General features: G+C 42.0%; 4 protein-coding genes across 7 annotated transcripts in view; 3 read left to right on the top strand and 1 right to left on the bottom strand.

Annotated features, from left to right (window-relative positions):
* The window catches only part of esd (esterase D/formylglutathione hydrolase), a 55,443-nt gene that overhangs the window by 16,453 nt on the left and 14,265 nt on the right, over window positions 1-24,725 (top strand). The gene's annotated exons all lie outside the window — the stretch shown is intronic.
* On the bottom strand, window positions 11-14,838 carry LOC132448197 (general transcription factor IIF subunit 2-like). Of its 4 annotated transcripts, none has more exons than XR_009523331.1 (9): window positions 14,678-14,838; window positions 14,519-14,592; window positions 14,385-14,403; window positions 13,852-13,990; window positions 4,209-4,287; window positions 3,420-3,519; window positions 3,009-3,152; window positions 1,490-1,609; window positions 172-301 (listed from the first exon to the last, which is right to left on the bottom strand). XR_009523331.1 is itself a non-coding variant. In XM_060039291.1 (8 exons), exons 1-8 carry the CDS (start codon window positions 14,825-14,827, stop codon window positions 173-175), a joined length of 834 nt encoding a protein of 277 aa, XP_059895274.1. In that variant the 5' UTR covers window positions 14,828-14,831; the 3' UTR covers window positions 11-172. The 4 variants fall into 4 exon arrangements, 2 of the variants coding, with proteins under 2 accessions (XP_059895274.1, XP_059895276.1); XR_009523330.1 differs by having other exon boundaries at window positions 232-301; window positions 1,502-1,609; XM_060039291.1 differs by lacking the exon at window positions 1,490-1,609 and having other exon boundaries at window positions 11-301; window positions 14,678-14,831.
* Window positions 6,937-9,158, top strand: kctd4 (potassium channel tetramerization domain containing 4). Its single transcript, XM_060039294.1, has one exon. It carries the CDS (start codon window positions 7,415-7,417, stop codon window positions 8,189-8,191), a length of 777 nt encoding a protein of 258 aa, XP_059895277.1. The 5' UTR covers window positions 6,937-7,414; the 3' UTR covers window positions 8,192-9,158.
* LOC132448355 (TSC22 domain family protein 1-like) lies at window positions 15,902-22,850 on the top strand. Its single transcript, XM_060039549.1, has 3 exons — window positions 15,902-18,992; window positions 20,094-20,145; window positions 21,174-22,850. Exons 1-3 carry the CDS (start codon window positions 16,678-16,680, stop codon window positions 21,435-21,437), a joined length of 2,631 nt encoding a protein of 876 aa, XP_059895532.1. The 5' UTR covers window positions 15,902-16,677; the 3' UTR covers window positions 21,438-22,850.

Genomic DNA, 24,725 nt, shown 5'->3' on the forward strand with positions numbered 1-24,725 from the left:
TTAATGTACGTAGTAATGAATAGCCATATCATTTTATTTGCAATGGCTGTCTAAAGTAATACAGCTGGCAGTTATTCAAGTAACTCAAAACAAAGTGAGAAGCAATGTTATTTCTGCCGTTGACACTGGTCCAGGAAAGTATCCAGTGTGAAAGGGCAATGGGTTCTCCGGGCTAGTCTTCATCCCTCTCCACCTCCGTAGACTGGTAGTGGCGGTACTCCGGTTTCAGCTCCCATGTACTCTTGTGCAATCCCTTGGTGTTGTATACCCCAATCTCTCTCATTATCTCTTTCAGGTAAGTCTTGAAAGAAAGACATTGAGAAAGGAAGGTTCAACGTCATTAATGTGATCATGTACAGATTTATGTTCAGATGGCATTAGGCCAAACGTTTGACTTAAGTCAAGAACATAACATGATTTTATTTGGCCACAAGATGTCACAGTCGAGTTGATTATTTTGGAGCTACGACTGACGTGATGTCGGTGGGAATGTTGCCATGGCAACAAGCATATGCAAAATATTTAAAAAAGGTTTATGGTGATTATAATTTTCTGCGTATTTTAATGACCTTGAATGTGATGTTTTGCGATAACCGAAGGTTTCCTCTGCTTATCTATACAATTCCTCTTTTTAATATAATAGGTTTTTCCTTCCTACACACGTAAAGAGGCTTCCGTTCTCCATGTAAAAATCAAGTACTGAAATTGGTAATACAATTGAATGTACATTTCATTTCTGTAAAGCATACTTTGCTATGGAGGAAATATAAATAATGCATACCTGATGCGTTTTATCCAGCAACTATCTATTATTCCCATTTATTTTTATTTTTTTTCTATGATTTTATGCTCATACTTTGTAAGGTGACCTTGGGTGACTTGAAAGGCGCCTCTAAATTAATTGTATTGTCATCAGCCTGGAATTCAAAAGAACCAGCACTAAGTACTATTCATGTTACTTCTTCACGGTATGAAACACAGTTCACTTTAACGTTCGTTTTACAGGCTCTGGCTAGCTTGTGAAGAGCGAAAGTTATGACGTCACTTGCTCAACGTTTTGCTGTTTAGTCTAGTGATGGATTCAATAATTATTTTCTTTGATTCAGTTCGCGTCGGTCAGTTCGCCAAAAATAGTCGTTCAGAATCGTTTGTTCGTTCAGTCGAGTTTCCGGTAGCGGTGGATCGAATCATGGAATGCACGGTTCTCAGCTGAGTCAGTCAGACTCAGCTTCTCCCTCGTTCTCATTCTCAAATGATCTTAGAAGTCGGTCATCAGTCAAAATTACAACTTTAACCAAACGCAGCGGGATGGGGGTTGTAGTTGATTATTGGATGTTTAGCATATCAGCAAGATAATAGACTTGATTTAGCAATGATGGTGGGGGTCCCGGGCTGAGAACGGACCATGAAAGGAGACAGATTGACGAGACATTAAAATATTTGATTAATCTGGCGTGACACAGAAAGTACACAGACAGCATGCATTTACCATTTCACTGACATTGAATCGTATTATGTACGGTCGCTCGCTAAGCCTCTTCCCTCTCACCACGCACAGTCAGTGAACGAACAGCGAGTCAGCGACTAGTGAGTCTGGGAGGAGTCGAGTCTGCACGAACAAGACGACAGGACGAACGAGAGAGAAGAATCAGTTTGGGTCGTTCTTGTTAAAGATTCGTTCATTCGAACTGATTCGGTCGCGAACAACCCATCAATAGTGTCGTCTAAAAACTTTTAGCATTCTTACACTTAATCAGTTTTACGTCAAACTGACTTTCTTGACTTGCACACTAATATTATATATTGACTAAATTCATGTTGAAATGGCAGATAAAATGGGATAGTTTCTTTGTCTCTCACCAATGACTACCATACATATTTTCCGAAATAATGTTCCATGGGGTGGCACTCAAATAATAGCTCTTAAATCGTACCTTCAAATAGATCAAAAGGTAACCTATTTTGAGGAAACTAAACTGGAATGACATGACATTTCTACAGCAGTCTTGGTGAGCGATCGGAGCGAACATGGCTAATCAGTAAAATTCTAACGGAGTGGGTTCTGCACGCACTCCTCAAAAATATACAACAAGTTGATTGCGTCACAACAGAACCATTTGTCTGACTACTTTAGTTCGCTTGATTTGAGTGTTGGCTAAGTGCTTAAGGGAAGAATGAAAGCATGTGTGGTGTTTGACTCCTACTCTGCCCGTGGTTATGTAATCGAAGGACCCCAAGGTCATCAGCACCTACACACTGCTGTTCTCTGTTGGAATGGATCCACAGTATCAGTCTCTCCATCCGAGAGGGCGAGAGCATGAGAGAACGCTAAACAAGTGTGTAAATGGTCGAGAACATACACTGTGGGTGATTTGGTTTCACAAGGCAGGGTATGGTGAAAGGTAGACAGGAAAACTATTGTTTTCTTCCCTCCACCTAAGAGAGAGGGTGTGCGTATGCGTGCGCATGTGTTTGTAGTTAACGGAAACTGAAGCTGTTAGAATAAGAAATGTGTTACCTAAAATTAGAAACTTAAACTGAGCTTGCACACAGCACTCAACTGAAACTGAAATACAGGACTTTAAAAAGGGACACGCTGAGATATGCCTGTTTAATTCCCATTAAACAAAACAAATTCAATAGAAATGGAAGGTTAATATCGATCATTTAGATTTTAGTGGGGCCCAATTCCAATCCACTTCGACAGTCAATAATTTCTTGTTTCCATTAATAGATTTAAGTAAACATTTGTGACTATTAAAAGATGGGGGTGTAGTTTAATTTACAAATCACAATTATCGTTACTTTTCACACAACAGTGGTGATTATGCTGTTCCTTACTAAGGATATTGGGATCCACATCACTGATATGGTATAATGTATCAGTAAGTAATGATATAAAAAGGCACAACCCACAAGGTGGGTTTGATTTATTGATTATTATTCAAATAAAATATTGAATGGGATCTTTCAAACCCAAACTGAATGTGTGCGTGGGCGTGACTCACCACAGGTTGTTTAGTGATGTCCACCAGGTCCTTGATGTTGTAATACTGGTGTCTCTCAAACGCTGAGAAGAGCATATCCAACACGACCCGCCGCTCTGCCCTGACCATTCTCCCCTCCTGCCGTTTCTTCTTCTCGAACTCCGCCTGCCGTCATAAACACACTTTAACATTCCACAGATGATCGGTAGCTTTTGTAGTTTGTAACAAATCAAATAAACAATAGTACATATTCAAGTACATATTCAATTCCTTTCCAGTGGCACAGTAGATCACACATGACAAGAGCTTGACACACACACACACACACACACACACACACACACACACACACACACACACACACACACACACACACACACACACACACACACACACACACACACACACACACACACACACACACCCCCTTACATTGACAATATGGTTGGCCACAGGCTTATAGATGTTTGTGACGGCTTTCTCCAGCTGCTGTGACAGACGCTGTGGTTTGGTGGACTCCTCGAGCTGCAGTCTGACACACATTAGAATAAATAAGTACATTTATAAATATTCCTGCAAAAGTGTGTTTGAGGGCAGTAAACATTCTGTCCTTTAACAATATCCACATTAATGTGTCCGCTTATGTAGATGTCTACTGCTTGACTGTTGAGCACATTGTGATATTTCAGAGCATGACGCCATCATGGTTGATGGGGAATTAACTACTCACAATCTCTGCATTTATCAAATGACTAATAATGACTATGTTGCTATAGTGATCCCATCGGTGAGCTATGGCTGGAATCTTAGAAAAAAATTAATATGCATGATTTTTGTAATGGTAGTAATAGTAGTAGGAGTAGTAATGCTCTAATGATTGAATGTCAACATATTCATAGATGAGTAATGCATCAACCTCTAAGGCAAGTGTTGTGTCATGAGATATTTAAATAGTACAGAAATGGGTCTGAAACATATAACTAGGGGTGTTAGACCCTGTTGCCGATTACGCCTGCCACTGCAGTCATTCAGCCTCCTGGATAACTTGCAGAGGCACATATTGCTTGCAAATTCATGATTTCTTCAAATGGGAAAGTATTATTTACAAGACATTGATATATAGCAATGTAGTAAAATTGTCTCCAAGCTCCCAGTGTATTCTACTACTCTCTCCTGTTGCCTATTCAAAAGCCTGCACAGTGTCACTTACAGATCACTCACTTTTTGAGCTTCATGTAGCCCTGGACTGCTGGCTTGCATTCAGCCTTTTTGACGATCATCCCCTCCATGCTTATTTCACCTGTAAAAGAAGAAGACTTTGGTAATATGTCAACTGGCCGATTTAAAATGTTGCTTTTGTTGAGAAGACAGCAATTACAGAGAGCAAGCTTTCATTTAGGAAGTAGGTAAACGTCAAATGCACAGGACCACCACCTCAAGTATATGAAATACACATGTATATAGTGAATACTTTGCACTTCACAATGTCACTTGCCCATGGCCATCTTCAGCTTTGCCACAAATTGCTGCAATTACATGCAATTATTGGACCATGACTAGCCAGTGCCCTTGCTGATAGCTCTATCAAACCCACACATGCATGTGGGTTTAATATGTGCTTGCGTGTGGGCTGAGCAATCTCCTCCAACGGTCCGTCTTTGATTTCTAAAATGACGAGGATGTGGGATTTTTGTGATTGGACTGTATAATGACGTAGGAGGTCAAACACTTTAAAACGTAAGCCGCCTTATCATTGTTCATTTAGAATTAGATTCCCTGCGTCCTTGAACATTAATTGGATTTGATTTGACAGATAAACAGTCCATATTAACTTTCTGATTTACAGTTAATACTGTGCCTTTAATGCATGTTAAAACGGTATAATTACAAAATATCAATTGTGTATGTTGTCATCTATAACCATTGATTGCTAATTCCATACACAAATCATCTTGTGAAAAATAGGATTTGTTTCAAGTGGCCGTACGCCTTCATCCTCCAACTCTCTCCAACTCTCCCCTCTGTTAATCAAGTAGAGTAGGAGCCTAAGGCTTTGGTCACCACGATCAATGCCAGTAGTAATTCTTTACATTTTCTCCAGGATCTGCAGTAGAGGTTTTAAGGGCTGGATATGAATTTAGAGGGGAATTACATAAAAACACATAAAAACACATAATGTTTTGCAGAAGCAGGGAAGAAGACAAAAGAACGAGGCGTATGAAAAGCCGAGCAACCTGACAAGTTCAAGAGGTCTATATTTCGCCCCCGTAATCCATTTTCCAGAATGAATTTCTCTCCCCTCTCCTCACCTCCCAGCTCCGACCTTGCTGGGGTTGCCACGGCAAACAGACGACCTCCCCTCCACCCCCACATACGCCTCAACTCGAGATACACATCTCCATTGTTTTCTCCATCTTGGGACATGTGAACACGCAGTTCCCTGCTTTAATATATTTCTAGAGACTTATTGATTTTCTGTTTGATCATGACAGTCCTAATTGGACTGTCAATACCAAATACATACACACAAGAGTGCCAAGATAAGGAACAGATGGAAGTTATTAAATAAACAACATTGACTCCTAACGTTATTTCCCATCAGCCTCCGGACAGAGAGAAAGTCATTATCCGGACACGATTTTGACCTGATCTAATTTGGGATTTCAACATGGTTTAGAATCATTGACGACCTAATCCTCTCCAAATCAATTTAACTTTAAATCCATGTTCAAGAATAAAAAGGTGATGACTGCGATTTGTTTTTCGTGGTGCATGTCTGTGTCATGTGCCTATAAGATACCATAAAAGGGAATAGGAAAAGTGACATTGCTCATACATAGCTCTATTTTAAGTGGTTGCCATGCCAGCGTCACAGCAGTCAACCACTTTGCATTACGCCACCAGCGCAGACACCATACCAATGAATAATTAAATTCCTTTGAATGCAGGGAGCGCCCTCACCATTGGTTGATTAATTAAAGGTACAGTCTTTAGAAAATAAGCTTTGGTTATCGCCTAGAGTAAAAAAGAATTACAGGGGTTCGTTAATTACACTCCTGTTAAATGTGATAAAGGAAATACCCGCAAGGTGACGTTGGACAAAGGGCCAATAAAATACTCGCATACAAAGAGCCCCATAATTTTACACCAAAACAAAGTCAGTGTGTATGCAGTCAAATATATCATGCTCTGCTATACTCAAATTTAACAGTGCTGCTCATGAGATTTCGAAAAAATCTTCAACATCAACTTTGTTTCCGCAAAATCGATGGAAAAGTGAGACCATTGGCCTCATTGATCCGTGTAATAATGTGTTCTCTGGTTCTTGTTTCCCCTGAATTTGTAAATTATGTAGCTTTTCAAATATCTTCATACAACGTTGCATGATAAGTCGCTCACTGTTTAAAGGAAAAATGTCTTAACTTCCCTCCATGTCATAAAATGAATATAACTAATACATTGCATTTCAATTCCAATAACCAATGCCCGGCCACTCTCTGAATTATACATCGTGATTGGCAATAGATTAGCTCCAACTGCTGACATCATCTAGATCACAGTTCTCATAACACAGTCTGGGCTTTTTGCTTTTGTACGGGCATAGCAGAAAAGCCATCGTCACTATTTGCAGTCGGTAGCAGTGGTGTGAATACAGTAAACATACAGGGACACAAAAACCAAAGACACAAGGTTTCAGGTAGCTGCACCCAATTACTAGACAGCTTAGCACATTGACTATTTAGAGCGAGCGAGAGAGCACAAGAACAGAGGTTTTGGCAACCACTTGTTATCCTGTTTGGAGAAGCAAAGGGAAGCACTTTGACTTATAGAGCATAGATTGAACAAAACGGGCATTATAAACCAATCCAAACACCTCAGCACCTTTCGGAGATGCACACCCCTTAGTTTACAGTGCTGCAGCCTCCAACCATCTGGAGACTGGGGGCGGGAGGTGTGTGTGTGTGTGTGTGTGTGTGTGTGTGTGTGTGTGTGTGTGTGTGTGTGTGTGTGTGTGTGTGTGTGTGTGTGTGTGTGTGTGTGTCGCAAAGCACAAGACCATTTTCATCAAAGCTAATTAGGGAAGGAGCAGGAGAGAGAGAGAGAAAGTGAGCAACAGTGAGCGAGAGAGAGAGAGAGAGAGAGAGCGAAAGAGAGGGGGTGGAACAGAGAGGAGCACCGAGATGTGGTTTTGCTCGAAGCAACCAGTGCAGTGTGTGATTTTCTCCGACAGCACGATCCACCAGTTGCTATCGCGCACACTCTCCCACCTGGCAACTACCAACAGCTCTTCCATCTGAACAGCACAGAGAACTCGCACACACAGAGCGCCTGGCAGGGAGAAGAGAACGGAAGAGGCAGCTTTGTTGCGTTGCACACACACTTCCAAGTCTGCGAGGGGCTGGAGAATACAGCGGGCGGAACGCGGCATGGAATGGAATCTAAGAAGGATGGACAGCGAAATAAGGCAGATTAATCCCGACTTACTGCAACCCAGTAAGAGCTTCAAGAAGCCCTCCTCGGGCACCATCACACTCAACGTGGGGGGCTTCCTCTACACGGCCCACCGCACCACTCTGGTCAAACACCAGGGCTCGCTGCTCGAGGAGCTGGCCAATGGGAAGAAGCCCGTGCAGCACACCGACTCCATGGGAAACCCTTTCATTGACCGGGACGGACCCGTGTTCCGCCATGTGCTCAACTTCCTGCGCACCGGGGACCTCCAGCTGCCCGACGACTTCCGGGAGGTGGGGCTCCTCGGGAAGGAGGCGGAATTCTACCGCCTGAGCGAACTGGTGGACGCCGTGTTCGAATGGGAGGAGCAGAGGACCACCAAGAGAGAGCCCGCCTTCCTGGAGGTGACGGACAGCCACGAGCGGTCACAGGGCCTCAAGGTGTACTGCAGCGATCCAGCATTTATCGACAAGGTCAAGGCGCGGCTGGTGCAGATCTCCAAGAGCCGCCTGGACGGCTTCCCGGAGGAGTTTGAGGTGTCGTCGAACGTGATCCAGTTCCGCCACTTCATCAAGTCGGAGCCAGGCTCCCGGCTGGTGCTGAAGGAGGACAGCACCTTTCTGTGCACCCTGGACTGTCTCAAGCTGGAGACGGTGATGCTGGCCCTCAAGGGGGGCTTCAAGCTCATCACCAGCCTCGACAGCAGCAAAGGGTCGGTGGTGGCGGCTGAGGCCCTGCACTTTGTCAAGTAGAACGGTGTTAAAGAGCAGGGGTCATGAGAGAGAGAGGGAGCGAGATAGAGAGGGCTCATCGACACATGGAGAAGGAGAAAGCAGTGACAGAGTCCATACCCATCTTAAACAACAGATTTTTGTGTGAAATTGTTGATAGCTTGTGTTGTGTACAAAGTTGTTGCATCATGGGGTAGGGGATTGAAGAGATGGCAAGGGTGTCACATGGTTCTTAGAACTTAGAATTTCAAGTATAACAATATTATTTTAAACAAGTGTCTTAACGTTTCAGATTGATCAAAATGAGAGAATCCTGTTCAAAACACTGTTTTGAATGGGACGCAGTGTCATATCTATTACAAATCAAATCCTTGTTGATCAAATTTGTACTTTTTTATGCTATGAAGAAGCCTAAAGCATTGCTACTCCTAATGCAAAAAATAACCTTTCTGCCATGTTGTTCTTAAACCAACAGTGTTCTTAGACCAACCAACAGTGTGCATGCGTACGTTTAAAACCATGTTTAAGGGATATAAAAAACAACTCTGTGGCTCATGTCCCTCCCCTTTCTCCCTCTATGGAACCCATACGAGTGATGTTACACCCAAGTGGAAAAGGTTGATCAAGTCAATGTGAAAATACAGATAAAAAGTAATCCACAATGTATCTCTAATCATGCTTGCCTTTCCCTTTACACGTGTGTGTGTGTGTGTGTGTGTGTGTGTGTGTGTGTGTGTGTGTGTGTGTGTGTGTGTGTGTGTGTGTGTGTGTGTGTGTGTGTGTGTGTGTGTGTGTGTGTGTGTGTGTGTGTGTGTGTGTGTGTGTGTGTGCTTAGTTTCAAGCATGATGCATGTACCTTTAAGTAACGTTCTGTTAGTGCCATATTGTTTTTATCTATAATTGAAGTACAGTAACCAACAACTGTTCAACTGTTTTTTCAATGTATAAAACATAAATAAAAGTTCCAATCAAAACCTTCAACAATTCCCATCTACGAACAGCTGGTGTGCCGTATGTTGTTGGTGATTATAACATTGACATGAGTCGGTCTACTTGGAAGCAAAGTCTTTCCATTTATTTCATTTTAAGGATGAGTGGATAAGTATAAATTATGGGGTAGCTGCTGCTACTATACTAAGTCTAGGAAACCAGAAGTACAAACTGATACTCCCACCTGCTTTGACTGCTTTGCAACAGAATCCTTTTTTCACATTTCTAGATAACCCTAGCAAAAGCCAGTCAACCACAGCCTCGAGCCTTGAATGCTGAAAATATTATTTTCTACAACATGACTCCTCCAACACACGCAGGAACACCGTTTTGGGAGGATTATACGCTCACACAAAATGTTTCTTTCTCAGTCTGTCACATACACATATGTACAAGGACATGCCATCTTATTTGTTGCCATGGTTGTATGCTTCTGAATGCCAGGCAGATGAGTCATTCTGCACCGCCTTACAGAGACTCTGAACACGAGAAGACAACGGGAAATGGGAGAATTGCAACACGATGAGATTGATGAGAACAATAAAGAGTGGAAATTCACAATTGCTTTCACAGCTAAAAGGGAAATACAAGCACAATGCCATCAGCCCAATGAAATACAGCTTGGGTTAGTGGAGTTCAAATTCAATTCATGCATCCCTTACACAAGGTTGATACTGGATGGAACCGCAAACGAGTCATAGAGAAAACGATACAAACCAACGGAAATAAATGAAGCACATCATGCACAAAAAGCCCTCAGATATTGAATGTGGATATTATCAAGACGAGCTTAGAGATTTGCCTCATATTGATAATATATGTAGAATGTCCAAAATCATATTCACACCGAGAATGCGGTGTAGCATTTCCGGGCAAAATTTAAAGTGTGCTGGGTAGTGGGTATAGACTTCACAGTTCATCATAGCATCAACATCCTCAATCTACAATGGACAGTCTTTTTTGCGTCTGGCTAACTTTCTTCCCTATACTGAAACCATAGTTTACTCCGTCCTTACAACCCAAAACGATTCAAATGAACATAAACAAAGTAACAGGACTTCGACAAACCAAATAAATAGACTAGGTAGTCAGCACCAACAGATGGCATAAATCCTTTTGTATATTTTAACATACTGCTTGGGATGAATATTGTTATTAATCCATAAATTTGTGCGTGCCCATTGCTCACTAAGTTTTCAAGACAATTTTAACAACTGTGACAGAAGTGACAGATTATATAAAAAAAATCTAGACCCTAAAAAGGATCTACAAGGTGTGCATTGAATATCAGAAACTTGTGCAATCTTAAAAAAAAGTAAACTCTGAAAAAAGTCAAGGGCAACTTAAAAAATGTGTTGCATTGTAATAATAACAGCACATATTTCAAATCACAAAAGGTGTATCAAGACATTACCTCAAGTACATGTCAAGGAAGATAGTGAGTCAGTAGCTAGAGATTGCAAGCATGCTATTGCAATTCACTGAATATTGTACAATTGCACCTAATACACGTATCCTGTAATTCAGCCCCCCTTCGATATTTAATTCTGCATGCTTTGTTTTATTTACCTATATGTCAATATACGAGGACAGATTGAATTCAACGGTAAAACCAGCAATTCTCCCATCACTTAACCATAGAAACCAGAACCAGAACATACAGTATCTATGGTGGATGTGTGCTCCACCAGCAAGCAGCGATAGAGGAACGGTGGGTCACCAACACTAAACATTAGCAATGCGTTCTGTTGTACACTTCCTCAGGTGGTTTCGACATGAAGGACTGCTGAACGTTGAAAATACGTCCGTAGAGTCCATGACGTCACCACAACCACTTTGAGGCTGTGACATTGCCTTCTCTGGAGTGTTGTTTACGTTTTTTGAAACCAGCAGTGAAACTATCCGCACAGTATGGGCGATAATTGAAGGGCAGCCTTGCACTATTCTATGGATGGAAACAATAACATTCAATCCTTAATAACCTGTCAAACATAACTGACGACTAGGACCTAGGAAAATCCATATTATGAAGATGAATTAGCAGCTGACATCCTCAACGAACAAGAAGGTCATTATTTGCTTTGTATTACGAGAGAATAATAAAATCACATTTATTTTTGTTGACTAGTATGCCATTCAAAGCACTGCAACGGCACACAAGGTGCTGTTGCAGCAGCACCTTGCAGCAGGTAGGGACAGGCATTTGGATCTGTAAAAGAGAAGTCACGGCAGCCCACATAGGACATTGGATTTATTTTTCCACCTTATTTCTACAGAAAGTAGTTTCACAGCCCTTGTTGATGGGAGTTGTTTCCCAGTCCTAGTGGCAGGAGGCGACCATCCTTTGTCGCCTCGTGCAGATTGAGGTCCCAGTTGGCTTAGAATATAATCTATTTATGTTTCATGAGTTTTCCGCCAGCTATGGTTCATGAAGGGCTGAGCACTCAGATGGTAACATCTCTTGACTACATGCCTCTTGAAAAGCTAAGCCCAACCACTAAACTTGACATTTTGCAGTGGGCTGTGCTGGTTTAGTCTACTGCACGGTATGCACGCAGATATATGTATATGCACATGCACACACAAACATACATTTGACCAAATAACTGTGCAGTTGACTATTCAAAGCCCACTGCAAATGTCAAGTTCAGTGGTTCGGCTTAGCTTTTCAAGAGGCATCTAGTCAAGAGATTTTGCCAAGTACTCAGCCCTCATGAACCACAGCCGGCAGGAGACCCATGAAACTGAGCCAGCCAATCATTGTAATTGAACACAAACCAGCCTCTCCAGGACTGTTACATAGCATGCAGAATGTGCTCCGTTTGCCATATAGATCTAATGGGGACTTACAACATGCGGCCAATATGCACACTTTAAAAAAAGCAAATATTTTTGTATTTTGGAAAAACTAAAATGTGGCCCTCAAAAAAGGGATAGCGTAATAACGAATATGGTGTTAGGTGGACACAATCAAAGCTTTGGGTCACATTAGTACTTAACACCGTCTCATTTCAAATTACTTTACCTCTAAGGCGTTTGTGTGTAATAAACACGTGACTTACGTTGAGTATTTACTGCGAAAACTCTAGCAACAAATACAGGGAGCTCTGAGCTTTAGCCTTGAACATTTTCCTACTGAAAAATTATCTGGGAGAAAAATATCCCAGAAGAAAAATATATTTTAGAACAAGGCAGATGGAGAGCGAGCGACATACAAGTGGAATTAAATTGTACAAACAATTACGGCTTATCATTATCATGTCTTTATCATTGTTGGACTATTGTTGCAACTACATCTGTTGCTAAGCAACCCCCTGATCAACAGATGTGGCTTGTCAAAGCAGACCAAAAGTAACACCATTATCCATGTCAGGAAAAACCCAACAGTGACAAATTAAACAGCGTTTTTTTAATGGTTGCATTGTGGTGTGGAAATCATGTACCGAAGACACAGGCGTTGCATGTAAATGTGTATGTAGGGTAGCAGCAAAGACAAGAGGCAATAGATGAGGGAATGGTTAGGCCATTTACGTGCATCGATGTAGGTGAATAACTTTCAATAGCAGCTTGAATACTACCCCATTGTGCGGACATTCTATCTCCAAAAAATGAAATCCACTCAAAGTGAGTCAACTCTTTGTTTCTTTTATGACGAGTCCTCTGGAGATAAAAACACTGCAGCCACACGAACCTCGCCAATCTGATCCGCAGACATGCTGAGTGAATGCAGCACTCAGTCACAATTATGCACAACAATTTTGACCTTGATGAGGTTTAGCTATCGAGGAAAAACTTTGTCTGAAATGTCTGAAGACTGGTGTCTTCAAAAATCTAATATTGCATCAATGGGATCCAGTGAAATGGGGGATTGCAAATGGCTATCTTGTCAATGTATAGAAACTTTCTGATGCCATTACTGTAACATAAGATGGACTTAAATCATTTTGCAGCACCATACTGAATCCAAATATAATATAAAGGAAGGATCTAGGAATGTTTCTCTCTACCCAGTTCTCGATAGGCACAGAAAAGACAAATCCATAAGGGAAGAATCGATATTAGGGAAAAGCTAAATTACCCCTGGCAGGTAGGAATTCCTTGAAGCAGTAGACATTGATGTTATGCATGTGACAAGTGAAAACGGATCAACGACTGCTCTCAAGTGAGTTGTATGCTTCCAAGACAACTGTGAGCAAGTCCAAACTAAAACCACTAATTATTAAAATGATATGTATTTGGGTATAATGATGGCCCTTAATATTGATCAATAGGACTACATTTGCTATGCACCTATCTCATAACATACTCCTAACAGGGCAACATTATTCAACTAGGGTATATTTAGATTTTTTGATTTTAGGGACTTCAATAAATGTCTTATACAAGTGATGAGCAAGTGCTTTATTTTGGTTTTCCTGGTAGATTGTTGTTATCCAACCATGTGACACAATATAGTGTTTCATGAGATATCCGATTACAATCATGAGTTCAGGTTCGATTTAGTAGATCTGAGAGTATGTGATGCACTATTCTGTGAGTAGTGATGGGGTGCGTGGTTATGGCTCCATCAGTGTGAATCCAGAGAGCCAGCAGCCGACCTCTGTACCGTCTTGATCAACTGTAGGAGTTTAGAAACACTGGGCAGCATTTTCCTTGGAGATATAGCAGCCAGCAGTTATTGTGGCACCGACCTGTTTCAGACGTGGTGTAGACTGCGAGCGATGGGCCCCCCACTGGCGGCATTGTGAAGGGATGGTCTCTGGGGATCTTCATCACTTCAACCTCACGAGAGCTCAGGGTACACAGTTCCTCATTTAGCCTGAAACACAACTGGGAGAAAATCCTGACTTTAAGAAGTATTCTGACTTTAAGAACTTTTTGTGTACAGTTGTACTGTGCTCAATGTTAAAAAACAGGCGTTTGGATGCACTAGATAAAAAAATTATAAGGAACTATTGTGGGTCTCATCACACTTGTAGTGTTCGGTGAACACTTGGCTTTTTGTAAATGTGTGTGCATATCTCAACGCCTGACCTGTTTGTAGCTACACTTATTGAAGGTGTCCCGTTTAGCCACAAAAACAATACAACATTTTTAATATAAATACAATACAGTTTACATTGTACATGAGTCCTATAAAACGAACTAAGTGCTTTGTATTTTGCTTAACAATGTCAGTTCAATATTGAGCTAGATTATATGTAGAAAATGTGATTGACCTGACCTCTTCTTTCCCTTCTTCCCTGTAGGGCACGACACAAGACAGAAAAATACTGTTGGTACAGTTTTGTGCTTAATATGAGTTTGCATTGAATTCTAGAAATCATATTAGAAAGAATTTGATATCCGCATCCATACTTTCCAATTCTGAGATTGCCAACTTCCCCATTATCCAATGCTTTGTCCCATTGTTGAGACAAATACTTGGGAACCTGAATTTATATTAGGGTGAGGTTATTAGTCAAAAATGCACATACAAATGCCTCACATCAGTCATAATGAGTGCTGTGGACACACCTTTACGAGCCACAGGCCCACGCCTCGACTTTGTTTGACTCCGGCAAGATCGATTGATGCTTTTTCTGACATATTTGGGTAAATTGGAAGTTTTAAAACGCACCTGAGGATTTCATCTGTTTTACACGTGATCATTTGCACGTGATACATCTTTCACTAATGTTGTGGATTCCACAAATTGGGTTGGCACATACTGCCTACATGTGGCCACATGGTCAACTACTCCTCCGGTGTTGACTTCCCAGAACTAAACGCTAGACGCTTTGCTACATTCCTGACTGAAGTGCTTTATTTGGTACTATAATTGACCACTCGAGGATTTTCCCCGCTAAACAGTTGGCATTTATCACAAACACACAGGGAGTTTCGCCTTCTTTATACCACATTCAATCCGTTTAAGACCATTTTAAAGAATGATTTCGAAAAACACGTATAACGAACAATTTCATGGTTGGATAATGGAAGAGGTCAAGTCGACTGAAGAAAGGGAATAAAGACCAGGCGAGAGCACGATTAGACTGCTGTAGAATCAGATGATCCAGAACAACATTATTAATCTCACCACAGCATACACGTGCTCCTGGTGTTACTTTTACTGAGTTGATATATATATATATATATATATATATATATATATATATATATATATATATATATATATATATATATATAATATTATTATTATTATTATTATTATTATTATTATTATTCACACAAACATGATCTCGCTTGGTTGTCTAGATCTTAGGTTAAGTTAACACAGAGTGTTTGGTTAAGTATACACAGAGTGTTAACTGTCTAATATCTTTGCATGCATAAAATATTTTTTGGGAAAAAACAAACGTTTGTGCTGATGGAAATTACCTCTCGTTCTGGCTCTAATCGAGTTTGCTACAAGGGGCACACCTAAATACAGAAGGGGGGGAGGGGACGAAACGGGCGAGAATATTAATGGTTGATTGCTGTTGCCTGTTGCAGCTCAAATAATTGGGGATAAGAATAGGCCTAGCCTACTACTAATAAGAGGAATTGCCAATTTAGCCTTATCTATTTTCTACTGCCTTTTACTTTTTTATAATCAAAATAATAAAAGTTCGTTTATGAATAAATGTACAGCTATTGCGTGGCCCCTATGTCCCTTTATTTAGTTTGGTGTATACTGTGTATGGATTCAACCCGTTTGGCCCCCAGACTGCTTTATGTCTGGGCTGCACTGCACCGGTCATGCGCAGTCGCCCTATTACGAAGCAAGCCCTCCTCCCACTCGGTCTCGCGCTGACAAAAAAAAAGTCTCGCACCAGAAACGAGCAAAGCAAAAGCCAGTCAGCAGGACCGATGCTTGAAGGCGTTGTGACACTCTACCACGTTGGAGGGGTGATACAGCAAATATTGTTGTAAACCTACTCTGCATTGAACGGATTAGGCTATTTCCAGGAGAAACGAACTACGCGACACCGCCCAGCCCTGTGCCGGATAACGGGTTACTTCTCTTCTTTTTTGTTATCATTTGACAAGGCGATAGCTAAAGCTACCAGCCTGGTTCTGTGTTTCACTAACCGGGAATGGAGGATGTGGCATCATGCTAGCAGCTTTTACCTTTCCTTCAGATTAATATGACCTATACATGCATTGATTTAGCCTCGGATGCTTCGGTTTCTTGAATGATTGACGTTATTTCGGTGTAGTCAAGGTTCAAGCAAACAATCGAAAGTTGCTAGCTTACGCACCCCACCGCTGGGTGGCGAGACTGTCAGCTGACGTTAGACCACTAGCCAGTGGCTACTAGGATTCCCGACTGTCCGTCAACGGGGGGAATGGCTTTGACCATTCGAGGAATGAGCCTCCGTATGGGAGATATTATTGTGTGAGCCATCGTATGTGCTTTATTGAGTTTTAGTTGTAGCTGTTGAATATAACGACATCTTAAAAACGGCGGGGTTAACCGAGTTCACTATTCTAAAGAACTGTCAAAGAGCCACTACCTACAGGATTATTTTACAATGCATCATCCGGATTCTGCAGGAGTCTCCAGCAATGGAAATATGGCACATCAAAGGATATATCCTGCAAGTGTGAGCAACACGGGCAGTGACGGTGGCGCATTGTTGTCAACACCACCAAACACTGTTGTCAATAACGTCCAAATTCCGGTCGATGAATGTCTGTTGACTCAATCTTCATCAGTATTGTCTTCCCAAGCTTCACAGCAACCTCCTCACAACCTGAGCTTGCACTCCCTATCATCCCAGTCAGCAGGCGCTCAGATGAAAAAGAAGAGTGGCTTCCAGATTACTAGTGTTACTTCAGCCCAGGTATCCGTTGGCACTAACAACAGTATTGCAGAGGACACCGAGAGCTATGATGATCTGGATGAATCGCACACTGAGGACATGTCTTCATCAGAAATCCTTGATGTTTCTCTCTCTCGGGCAAATGACCTAGCTGGAGCTGAGCGGAGTTCATCTGAGGAAACGCTGAATAACTTCCATGAGGCCGAGAGTCCTGGAGCCATCTCTCCCAACCAGCTCTCCCATCTCCACCTCATGAACCAATCTGGAACCATAGTTAATGGGACTATGCATCACCACTATCTACATCATCATGTGACACTTCGTCATCCTCCTCAATCTCCGTCCCCTTCGGCCTCACCATCTTCTAACATTGGGGTTATCCTGGAAAATACTTCAAGTGGAAACATTTCTTCTGGAGGAGATGTGACCTCAGCTTCTGTTGCTAGAATGCACAGTTCTGTGACCGGAACCACTACTGGTGTAATTAATCACCAGAGCAGCAATGCTGGATATGTGAATGTGCCTTCGCCCAATGTCTTTGTGAGGGATAATAAAAGTGGGAGTGGCAATATTAGCAATATTGAAGGTGTCACAGGCAGAGTGGCCATTGGGGCCAATATAAATGAAACAATCCAGCAAGACCAAACTATGAACTCTACTATCATATCAACCACATTTGAGAATGCTAATGCAGTTATCGGATTACCAAATGGGAACCTGGGAGGAAGTATAACTCAGTCTAGTGCTGCCGTGACGGTTGTGACTGTCGCCTCTGTATCTTTAACCCAACAACAGCCTTTACCCACATCTGCCCCTACAACGACCACCGCGAGCTCTCGCTTCCGGGTGGTGAAGCTGGACTCTAGCTCGGAGCCATTCAAAAAGGGCCGCTGGACATGCGCCGACTACCACGACAAAGATGCCCCGGCTTCTGCTCCTTCCTTTTCCACTCCTGATGTGACGGCCCTGGGAATGCGAGCAGGGGAGAGCGTGCAGCAAAATTATTCTGAGTGCTTTAATAGCGGTGTAGGAAGAGAGAGCACAATCGGGAGTAGCTGTACTGTAAGTAGCACGGTCAGTACGCAAAACTGTTACACTGACACTGTCGGCGGTGGAAAAGTTGGCAGGGTTCAGCATTCCCAGGACTATGTAACTTCTCTTCAGGGCTTCCAGACGTCCCTTTTCAATGGCTTAAACATGGGAGTGTCCCAAACCGAGACTCTAATTCACAAGGATCTCATCCAGACCACCGGTCCCCCTTCTGCTCAGACTGGTATCCTCCAGTCGGTCTCCATGACAGGGGTCCAGAACCCAACAGGGAATCCTATCTTTGCAGTGTCCCAGCAGCAGCTCTCCTATGCGCAGGCAGTAGCCAACCAATCCCCGGGCTCCAATAAAGGCCCATTGAAGGTTCATCAGCCACCTTCTGTTACTGCCCAGTATGGTCAGTCGCACCAAAGTATCCCTCAGCCTGCCGATTCTCAACCTTTAGCGCCAAATCCTTCTGGTCCTGGTAATGGAAATATGGTTGGAGGTCAACATGAGCAGCCTATGATATCTATGCCGGCTCAGATGCGGCTCCAGCAGACCACCTCCCTCCAAGTCAACACCTTTTCTGTTGTCCCTCAGATGGGGGTAGGTGGGCCCGACCAGCAAGGCACAAGCAACCCTATTATGCTCGATCGCCAACAGCAACAGCCGCTCACAACGCAAGGCCTTTTAACCCTTCTTCCCAGTGCAAGTCAAGTGCCATCTCCTGCTAACCTTAAGAATTATCCTCTGTCCATGTCCCAAATGCACAATGGTGTGAACAGTGGGAGGGCCCTGTATGCCAGTTTGCCCACATTCACAACCACCCAGTTGGAGGATGCTCAGCGCCTTCTCCTTCAGCACCAGTCAGCTCTGTTGGGGCTACCAAAGCTAGCTGAAGCTAGCTCTCCAGCCAGCGCTGCTTTCGGGCAGGCGGGCGACTCCAGTGCCTTAACTTCAACTGTTTTTCTCAAGGCCATAGATGGAGAAGATGGGTGAGATGCTTTTTCATTCTCTAATAATTTATTGGTAGACTTAATGCTTTTTTTAATGAACATAAATAAGCATACACTCATAGTGTAATAATCTAATTTTACTCTTTGTGTAATGTTTATATCTGATCGTCAGACTGGCACACATATTTTGTGTCTTGAAGCATATTTGGCATTGAACATTTTGAATGTGATCCAATTAGCACATCTACCAGTGCTTCGATAAAATATGCCTCATCGCTATGAATATATCTCTGCTATTGATTTAAAAGTGATATTTTATTAAAGCAGCAAGAAATTTGGGGACTAAGTAGGAGCATCAGTACATTGATAAATATTTGCCAGTTCTATGAATACAATTTTAGTTTGGGAAAAGTTGTAAAAACATCTGTTAGTGAATGGTGCTTGCAATTATGTATTGTGAAATGGAAATACACGTCGTTGACACATTGGCCCGTTATATTTTCACTGAATTATATACAAATTTTACATTTTTATTTCAAGTTTTATTACAGTTAAGTCAAGTAAACCATGCCTCCAGTCACCCTGCTTGTAATTATCGCACAAAAGATCAGACTTAAACCATGTCCCTTCAAACCTTATCCAAATACTAGCTGACTTTGTGTTTATACATCCAACTGTGTCCAAGTCTATGAGACGGGAGACTGCTGAAATGCTGATGTAGTGTATCTAGGCCATTCTAACAGTGTGTGGATGTGCGTGCATTTGACATGTCCCTCTTGGTGTCAGTGAGTCAATCTGTATAGAGTGAGGACTTGCTGTTGTCAGCCCAAATGTGCGCTGCCCCTCTGTTGGAAGGCCAAAATGACCATCATTAGAACCTGCCTTGCTCATCATTGCCTCATGCAGTATATCTGCTGCTCTCCATAGACATGTAGTCATAAAGCTTCTACTAGTATTATCAAAGTGAAGCTTGGCCAAAAGCCTTTCCCAATTAAATTCAACATGTTCCGGTCATAAACTCAGACGTTGATATGACGTATATTGGTTGGACTCAGCGTGATGCATGTAATTTTGTTTACAGGCCTATCGCAAAAAAAAAAAACAGTTACTAGGCCTGACATTTTGTGTATATGATTTCAGTTTGTCTGGAGCCAGTGTCGTGGCCATTGACAACAAGATTGAGCAAGCTATGGTGAGTTTCTAACTTGTCTTATCAATACTTCAGTGTTAATAGTGATAAGAATTAATGAATGTTAATGATGCCAATAATAATCCAATGATTGTCAGACAAGCAACGGCCGATTACTGATAGATTCCAAGTAACATTTTCCTACTACTACTCCTGCGACAATCTTAACCGTCTAAAATACTGGAAGTAAGTATTTGACAATATGCATTATTTGAATGCGTCTGGAGTTTATAGGCGACCATTCATAACTTGGCTGCTTTTTTAACCTTGGATTTGGGGCTAATTCATTCAGCTAAAATCTGGTTTGTTTTATTGTCAAGTGTCACTGTGCTCAAACAATCTTGATTGATTCATTGTACCCCATTGTGTTTTTTTATTTATGCATACATACATACATACATGCATACATACATACATACATACATACATACATGAAATGGGTTTTATTTATTAATAGTTTATGTTATTAATCATCATCAATGTTTGATTTTGGCTCATCACACATTTTTCCAGGATAAGCCTGACCAATGTTTGAGTCCCTGGTTGTGCAGCCACCTGTAATGCCCTTGAGACAGCACGGCCTAGCAGCCTGACAAGTGTTGCAAATGGGAGCAGCTCTCTTCCTTGCCGACCCACTGTTGGAGGTTACGGGACAAGGCAACGGGTCATAGGTTGTCCGTATAAGGAAAGTCACACAGGTGTATAGTAGCAATTTCTATACCTACTAGTCTGCCCAGTTTATCCAGCCATAGCAAATCTTTGAAGAGTAGGGGACTGCCTTGCACTACCACAAAAGCATTTTTCATATCCTTGCAACAAGCAAAAGAGGTGGTCTAACAGTGTCCAATTATTATCATCCCGAATACTCAGAGGGCCATGTTGAGTCAAATGTATGCCAGAAGTGGAACTGGACGGAGGGAGGAATCCCTCCTCAAGCATTATAAGTTATGTCTAATTTCTACATTTGTGGTGATGATCAACCAAAAACAAAGCCTCAAATGTACCTGCTCTGGTTCATGTCTCTCCCTCAGGACCTGGTCAAGAGCCATCTGATGTTTGCAGTACGAGAGGAGGTGGAAGTGCTCAAAGAGCAGATAAAGGACCTGATCGACCGCAACACACAACTTGAACAAGAAAACACCCTTCTGAAGACCCTGGCCAGCCCGGAGCAGATAGCCCAGCTCCACTCCCAGGTGCAGACCGGATCCCCTCCGGTCTCCGTAGCGACCACAGGACCCCAGAACTTGGCTGCCACGACTCAACCGGTGTCCCACAACTCTTTCTCCTCTGCATAGCAACATGCACACCGAGGAGGCTGTGTTCCCTTAACTTAACCATGCCAACGAACTGACTACAGAATTGTACGATAACGGCAAAGCTTTGCCTCTTATTGCAAATGCTATGCTGTTAAGAATTTGCACATATTTGACTCTTGGGAAGGCGGAAAGTGGATCACTGACATGGAATGCTTTGGAGTGCAGTTGTATAGAGACAATGACAGAATGCCAAAAGTTGATTTGACATATCCATTAAAATGTCCGAAATGTAAATTAACATTATGCTGGACTTAGAATTACAAAATCACTGTGCCTGTGTCCTGATGCGGATTCAATTTACAATAGTATTGAGGAGAAGGAGGGGGTATTAATTGTATCCAGGTGGTGAGTCAAGTGTAAATAGAGGAGGTTATTGTAGTGTATCGATGATACAGCTATAAGATTAAAGGGTAGCATAAAGCCAGCCTTCTTGAATTTCATTGAAAAATGTGAACAATTGCTTTGAAGGGCCCATCTTTTACGACCAGGTGTGATGGTAAATAGCCATTACATCCGTTTCAAAATCTGGCCTGTGACTTGGAGGGCGAGGCAGTTTCTAAAATGGCTCGCACCAGGTGGTAAAAGTTGGCCCTTTATAAACAATATCCCGTCATGTGTAGGATGAGAACAGCTAATATTTGTTGATCTTTAGAGGCAGTTGGATGTCAAGAGGGCAGGGTTTATCTCAACACATCATGGATAATAAAGCAAAATGATAATATTATCCATATTTAAGAACTGAGACTAGACTCTATTAGACTATTTGCCCTGAACAAAGCTCATTATAGCAGTTTTATCAATCCTGCAATGGCATGTAAAAATCTGTATCACAAGGCAGGTTTGGCACAATGAGCTTCGCTGCAATTTTTTAAGTTTGGCATATTGCTGTATATTTCTGTAGATTTGAATATTGTGAAAAAGATGAGAAACAACACTGAATTGAATAGGTGGGCTGGAAATGTGGCGTTCCTGCTCACACTGTGCTGTCTCATTTGTAAATGCTGTATTCCTGGATGATGGGCAACCATGTGCTCTGAAGTGACTTACCTGACCAACGAATGGCAAGAGCTTCTAATTCAAATGCAGTGACAAGAGTGAAAATCTTTTTGTTCTGTTTTTCTGATGTAATGCATTGACTTTGAAATGCCCCTGGATAACCACACACCTAGCAATGAAAAAACAATATCAAAAAACAAAAACACGCACACCACACACATACACACACACAGCCTTGAGATACATATATTTTTTTGCATTCCATGTATCATTTGTATGCTCATGTTCTATGCATGTTTTTGGAGAAAAAAAAGGACAAGAGATTGTACCATAATATCTTTGCACCTGCCAGCTGTACTTCATGTCTTTAAATAAAAATGAGTTACGGAAGTATAATCACCGGACTGATAACAAATATGTTACATTGTGGTTTCCCACTGCTATTAGTTCAGAGTTAAATGGAGTAATAGTGGGGCCTCATCACTATTGATGTGTGTCTTCTGAAGGTGACAGATGGTACACTGGGAACACAGTCCAACCAGACAGTTCTGTGTTCATGCTGCTTCTGCAGAGTGTTATTGAATGATTGATTCGTTTCAGCACGCTAATGAACACATTGTATGTTCAAATAATTCAAACTAGATCCACCTCATTCATTACAAAGTAGATGGATTATGCATCAGCAGATGGGGGGATAATAGGACTTTGTCAAACAAAGTATTTACAAATTCCACTGCAACCCTGGAAATGGTCACTACACCTCGTGTTAATCCATGTGAAAATATATTAGATTTAATTTCGGACCATGATACAATACTAGGTAATACAGTGATCATGCATACAACTTTGGAATCTATTTTATTTGAAATAAGTAGGGCCTACACAATTTCGCATAAAAGTCCTGTGATCTATTTATGGGTCCTGCTTAAATACACAAACAAGATATATTTTTGTTTGCGAATAATATTCTTGCAACTTTTGTAAAATTTTAAATTGAGTGGATAGCATTAACAAGTAATGCCAACGCTTTGTATTCATGGTGCAATATTTTATATTTCACAACTTAAAAGCTATAACACAATAATCCCATACACGGTGTAATGCATGGGAAGATGTGAACCAGTACCGATTTAGGGTTAAAGCAGAGTTCGGATTTGTCTGTGTTTGTCCAGAGAGGTAGTTTAGAAGTGTATTTTTGTTCAAGCCTAGAATGAGGGTTTTGTCTAAAAGTCAGGGGGTCTTTTGGTTATTATTTTCACCTTGGCTTCCCCTAGGCCAAAATAATGTAAGTCACCCCTATTTACTCCATGATGTTGTGAACCCCTTCTTATGGGGCATTGCGAGGTTGAACCCTTGGGCCAACAGAGCCAACCACACTAGTCTTTGGTTGTGTTTATACATTCGGTTGAGGAACACCCATGGGTTGTGGTCGATGTACACCATGACTGGCACCGTACTGGACCCCACATACACCTCAAAGTGCTGTAAGGCAAGGAGCATGGCCAGTGTCTCCTTCTCCATGGTGGAATACCCAAGCTGATGCTGTTTGTACTTCGTTGAGATGTAGCAAACCAGGTGGCTGAGGTCCTCTGCATCGTTTTGGAGCAGCACTGGTCCAGCTCCTTACACACTTGTATCCCCGTTAATCTTGAAGGGCTGGGAGAAATCAGGTGCAGCCAACACCAGGGCACTGCAAAGACGTGCCTTTGCACAGTCGGAAGCAGATTGGCGTTCAGTAGTCCATATATAGGGTCTGTTTGGACTGCAAAACGGTTTGCGACAAAAACAACGATAATAACCCAACATACCCAGGAATCTACAAAACTTAAGTCTAGTGGTGGAACTTCCAAGGGCCAACCTGCTTACCAAGGTGCGTGGCCGAAGCCTTTCCAAATTCACACTTGGCAAGATTTAATGAGAGATTTTTTGACTATCAAAATCTGTTGCTAAAACAGCCATATGCTCTGGCCAGCAAGAGGATTACACAACCCCATCATCTCGGTACACATTGCACCAACTACAGTATTCATGAGCTTCTGAAAGGTTGCTGGCTCATTTTGCATCCCTAAGGCTATTACTGTATACTGTGGGAAGTGGTCGGGAGTGACAAATGCAGATATTTGAGATGATCGCGGTGTAGGGGGGACCTGCCGATGCCCTTTTAGTAAATCAAGCTTGGTGATAAAGGTTGCTAAACCAATTCTATCCACACAATCCTCCATATGGGGCAAGGGGAATGAGTCCGGCACTGCAACTGCATTTAACTCTACA

Source organism: Gadus macrocephalus, chromosome 20 (assembly GCF_031168955.1).
Source record: "Gadus macrocephalus chromosome 20, ASM3116895v1".
Lineage (NCBI taxonomy): Eukaryota > Metazoa > Chordata > Actinopteri > Gadiformes > Gadidae > Gadus > Gadus macrocephalus.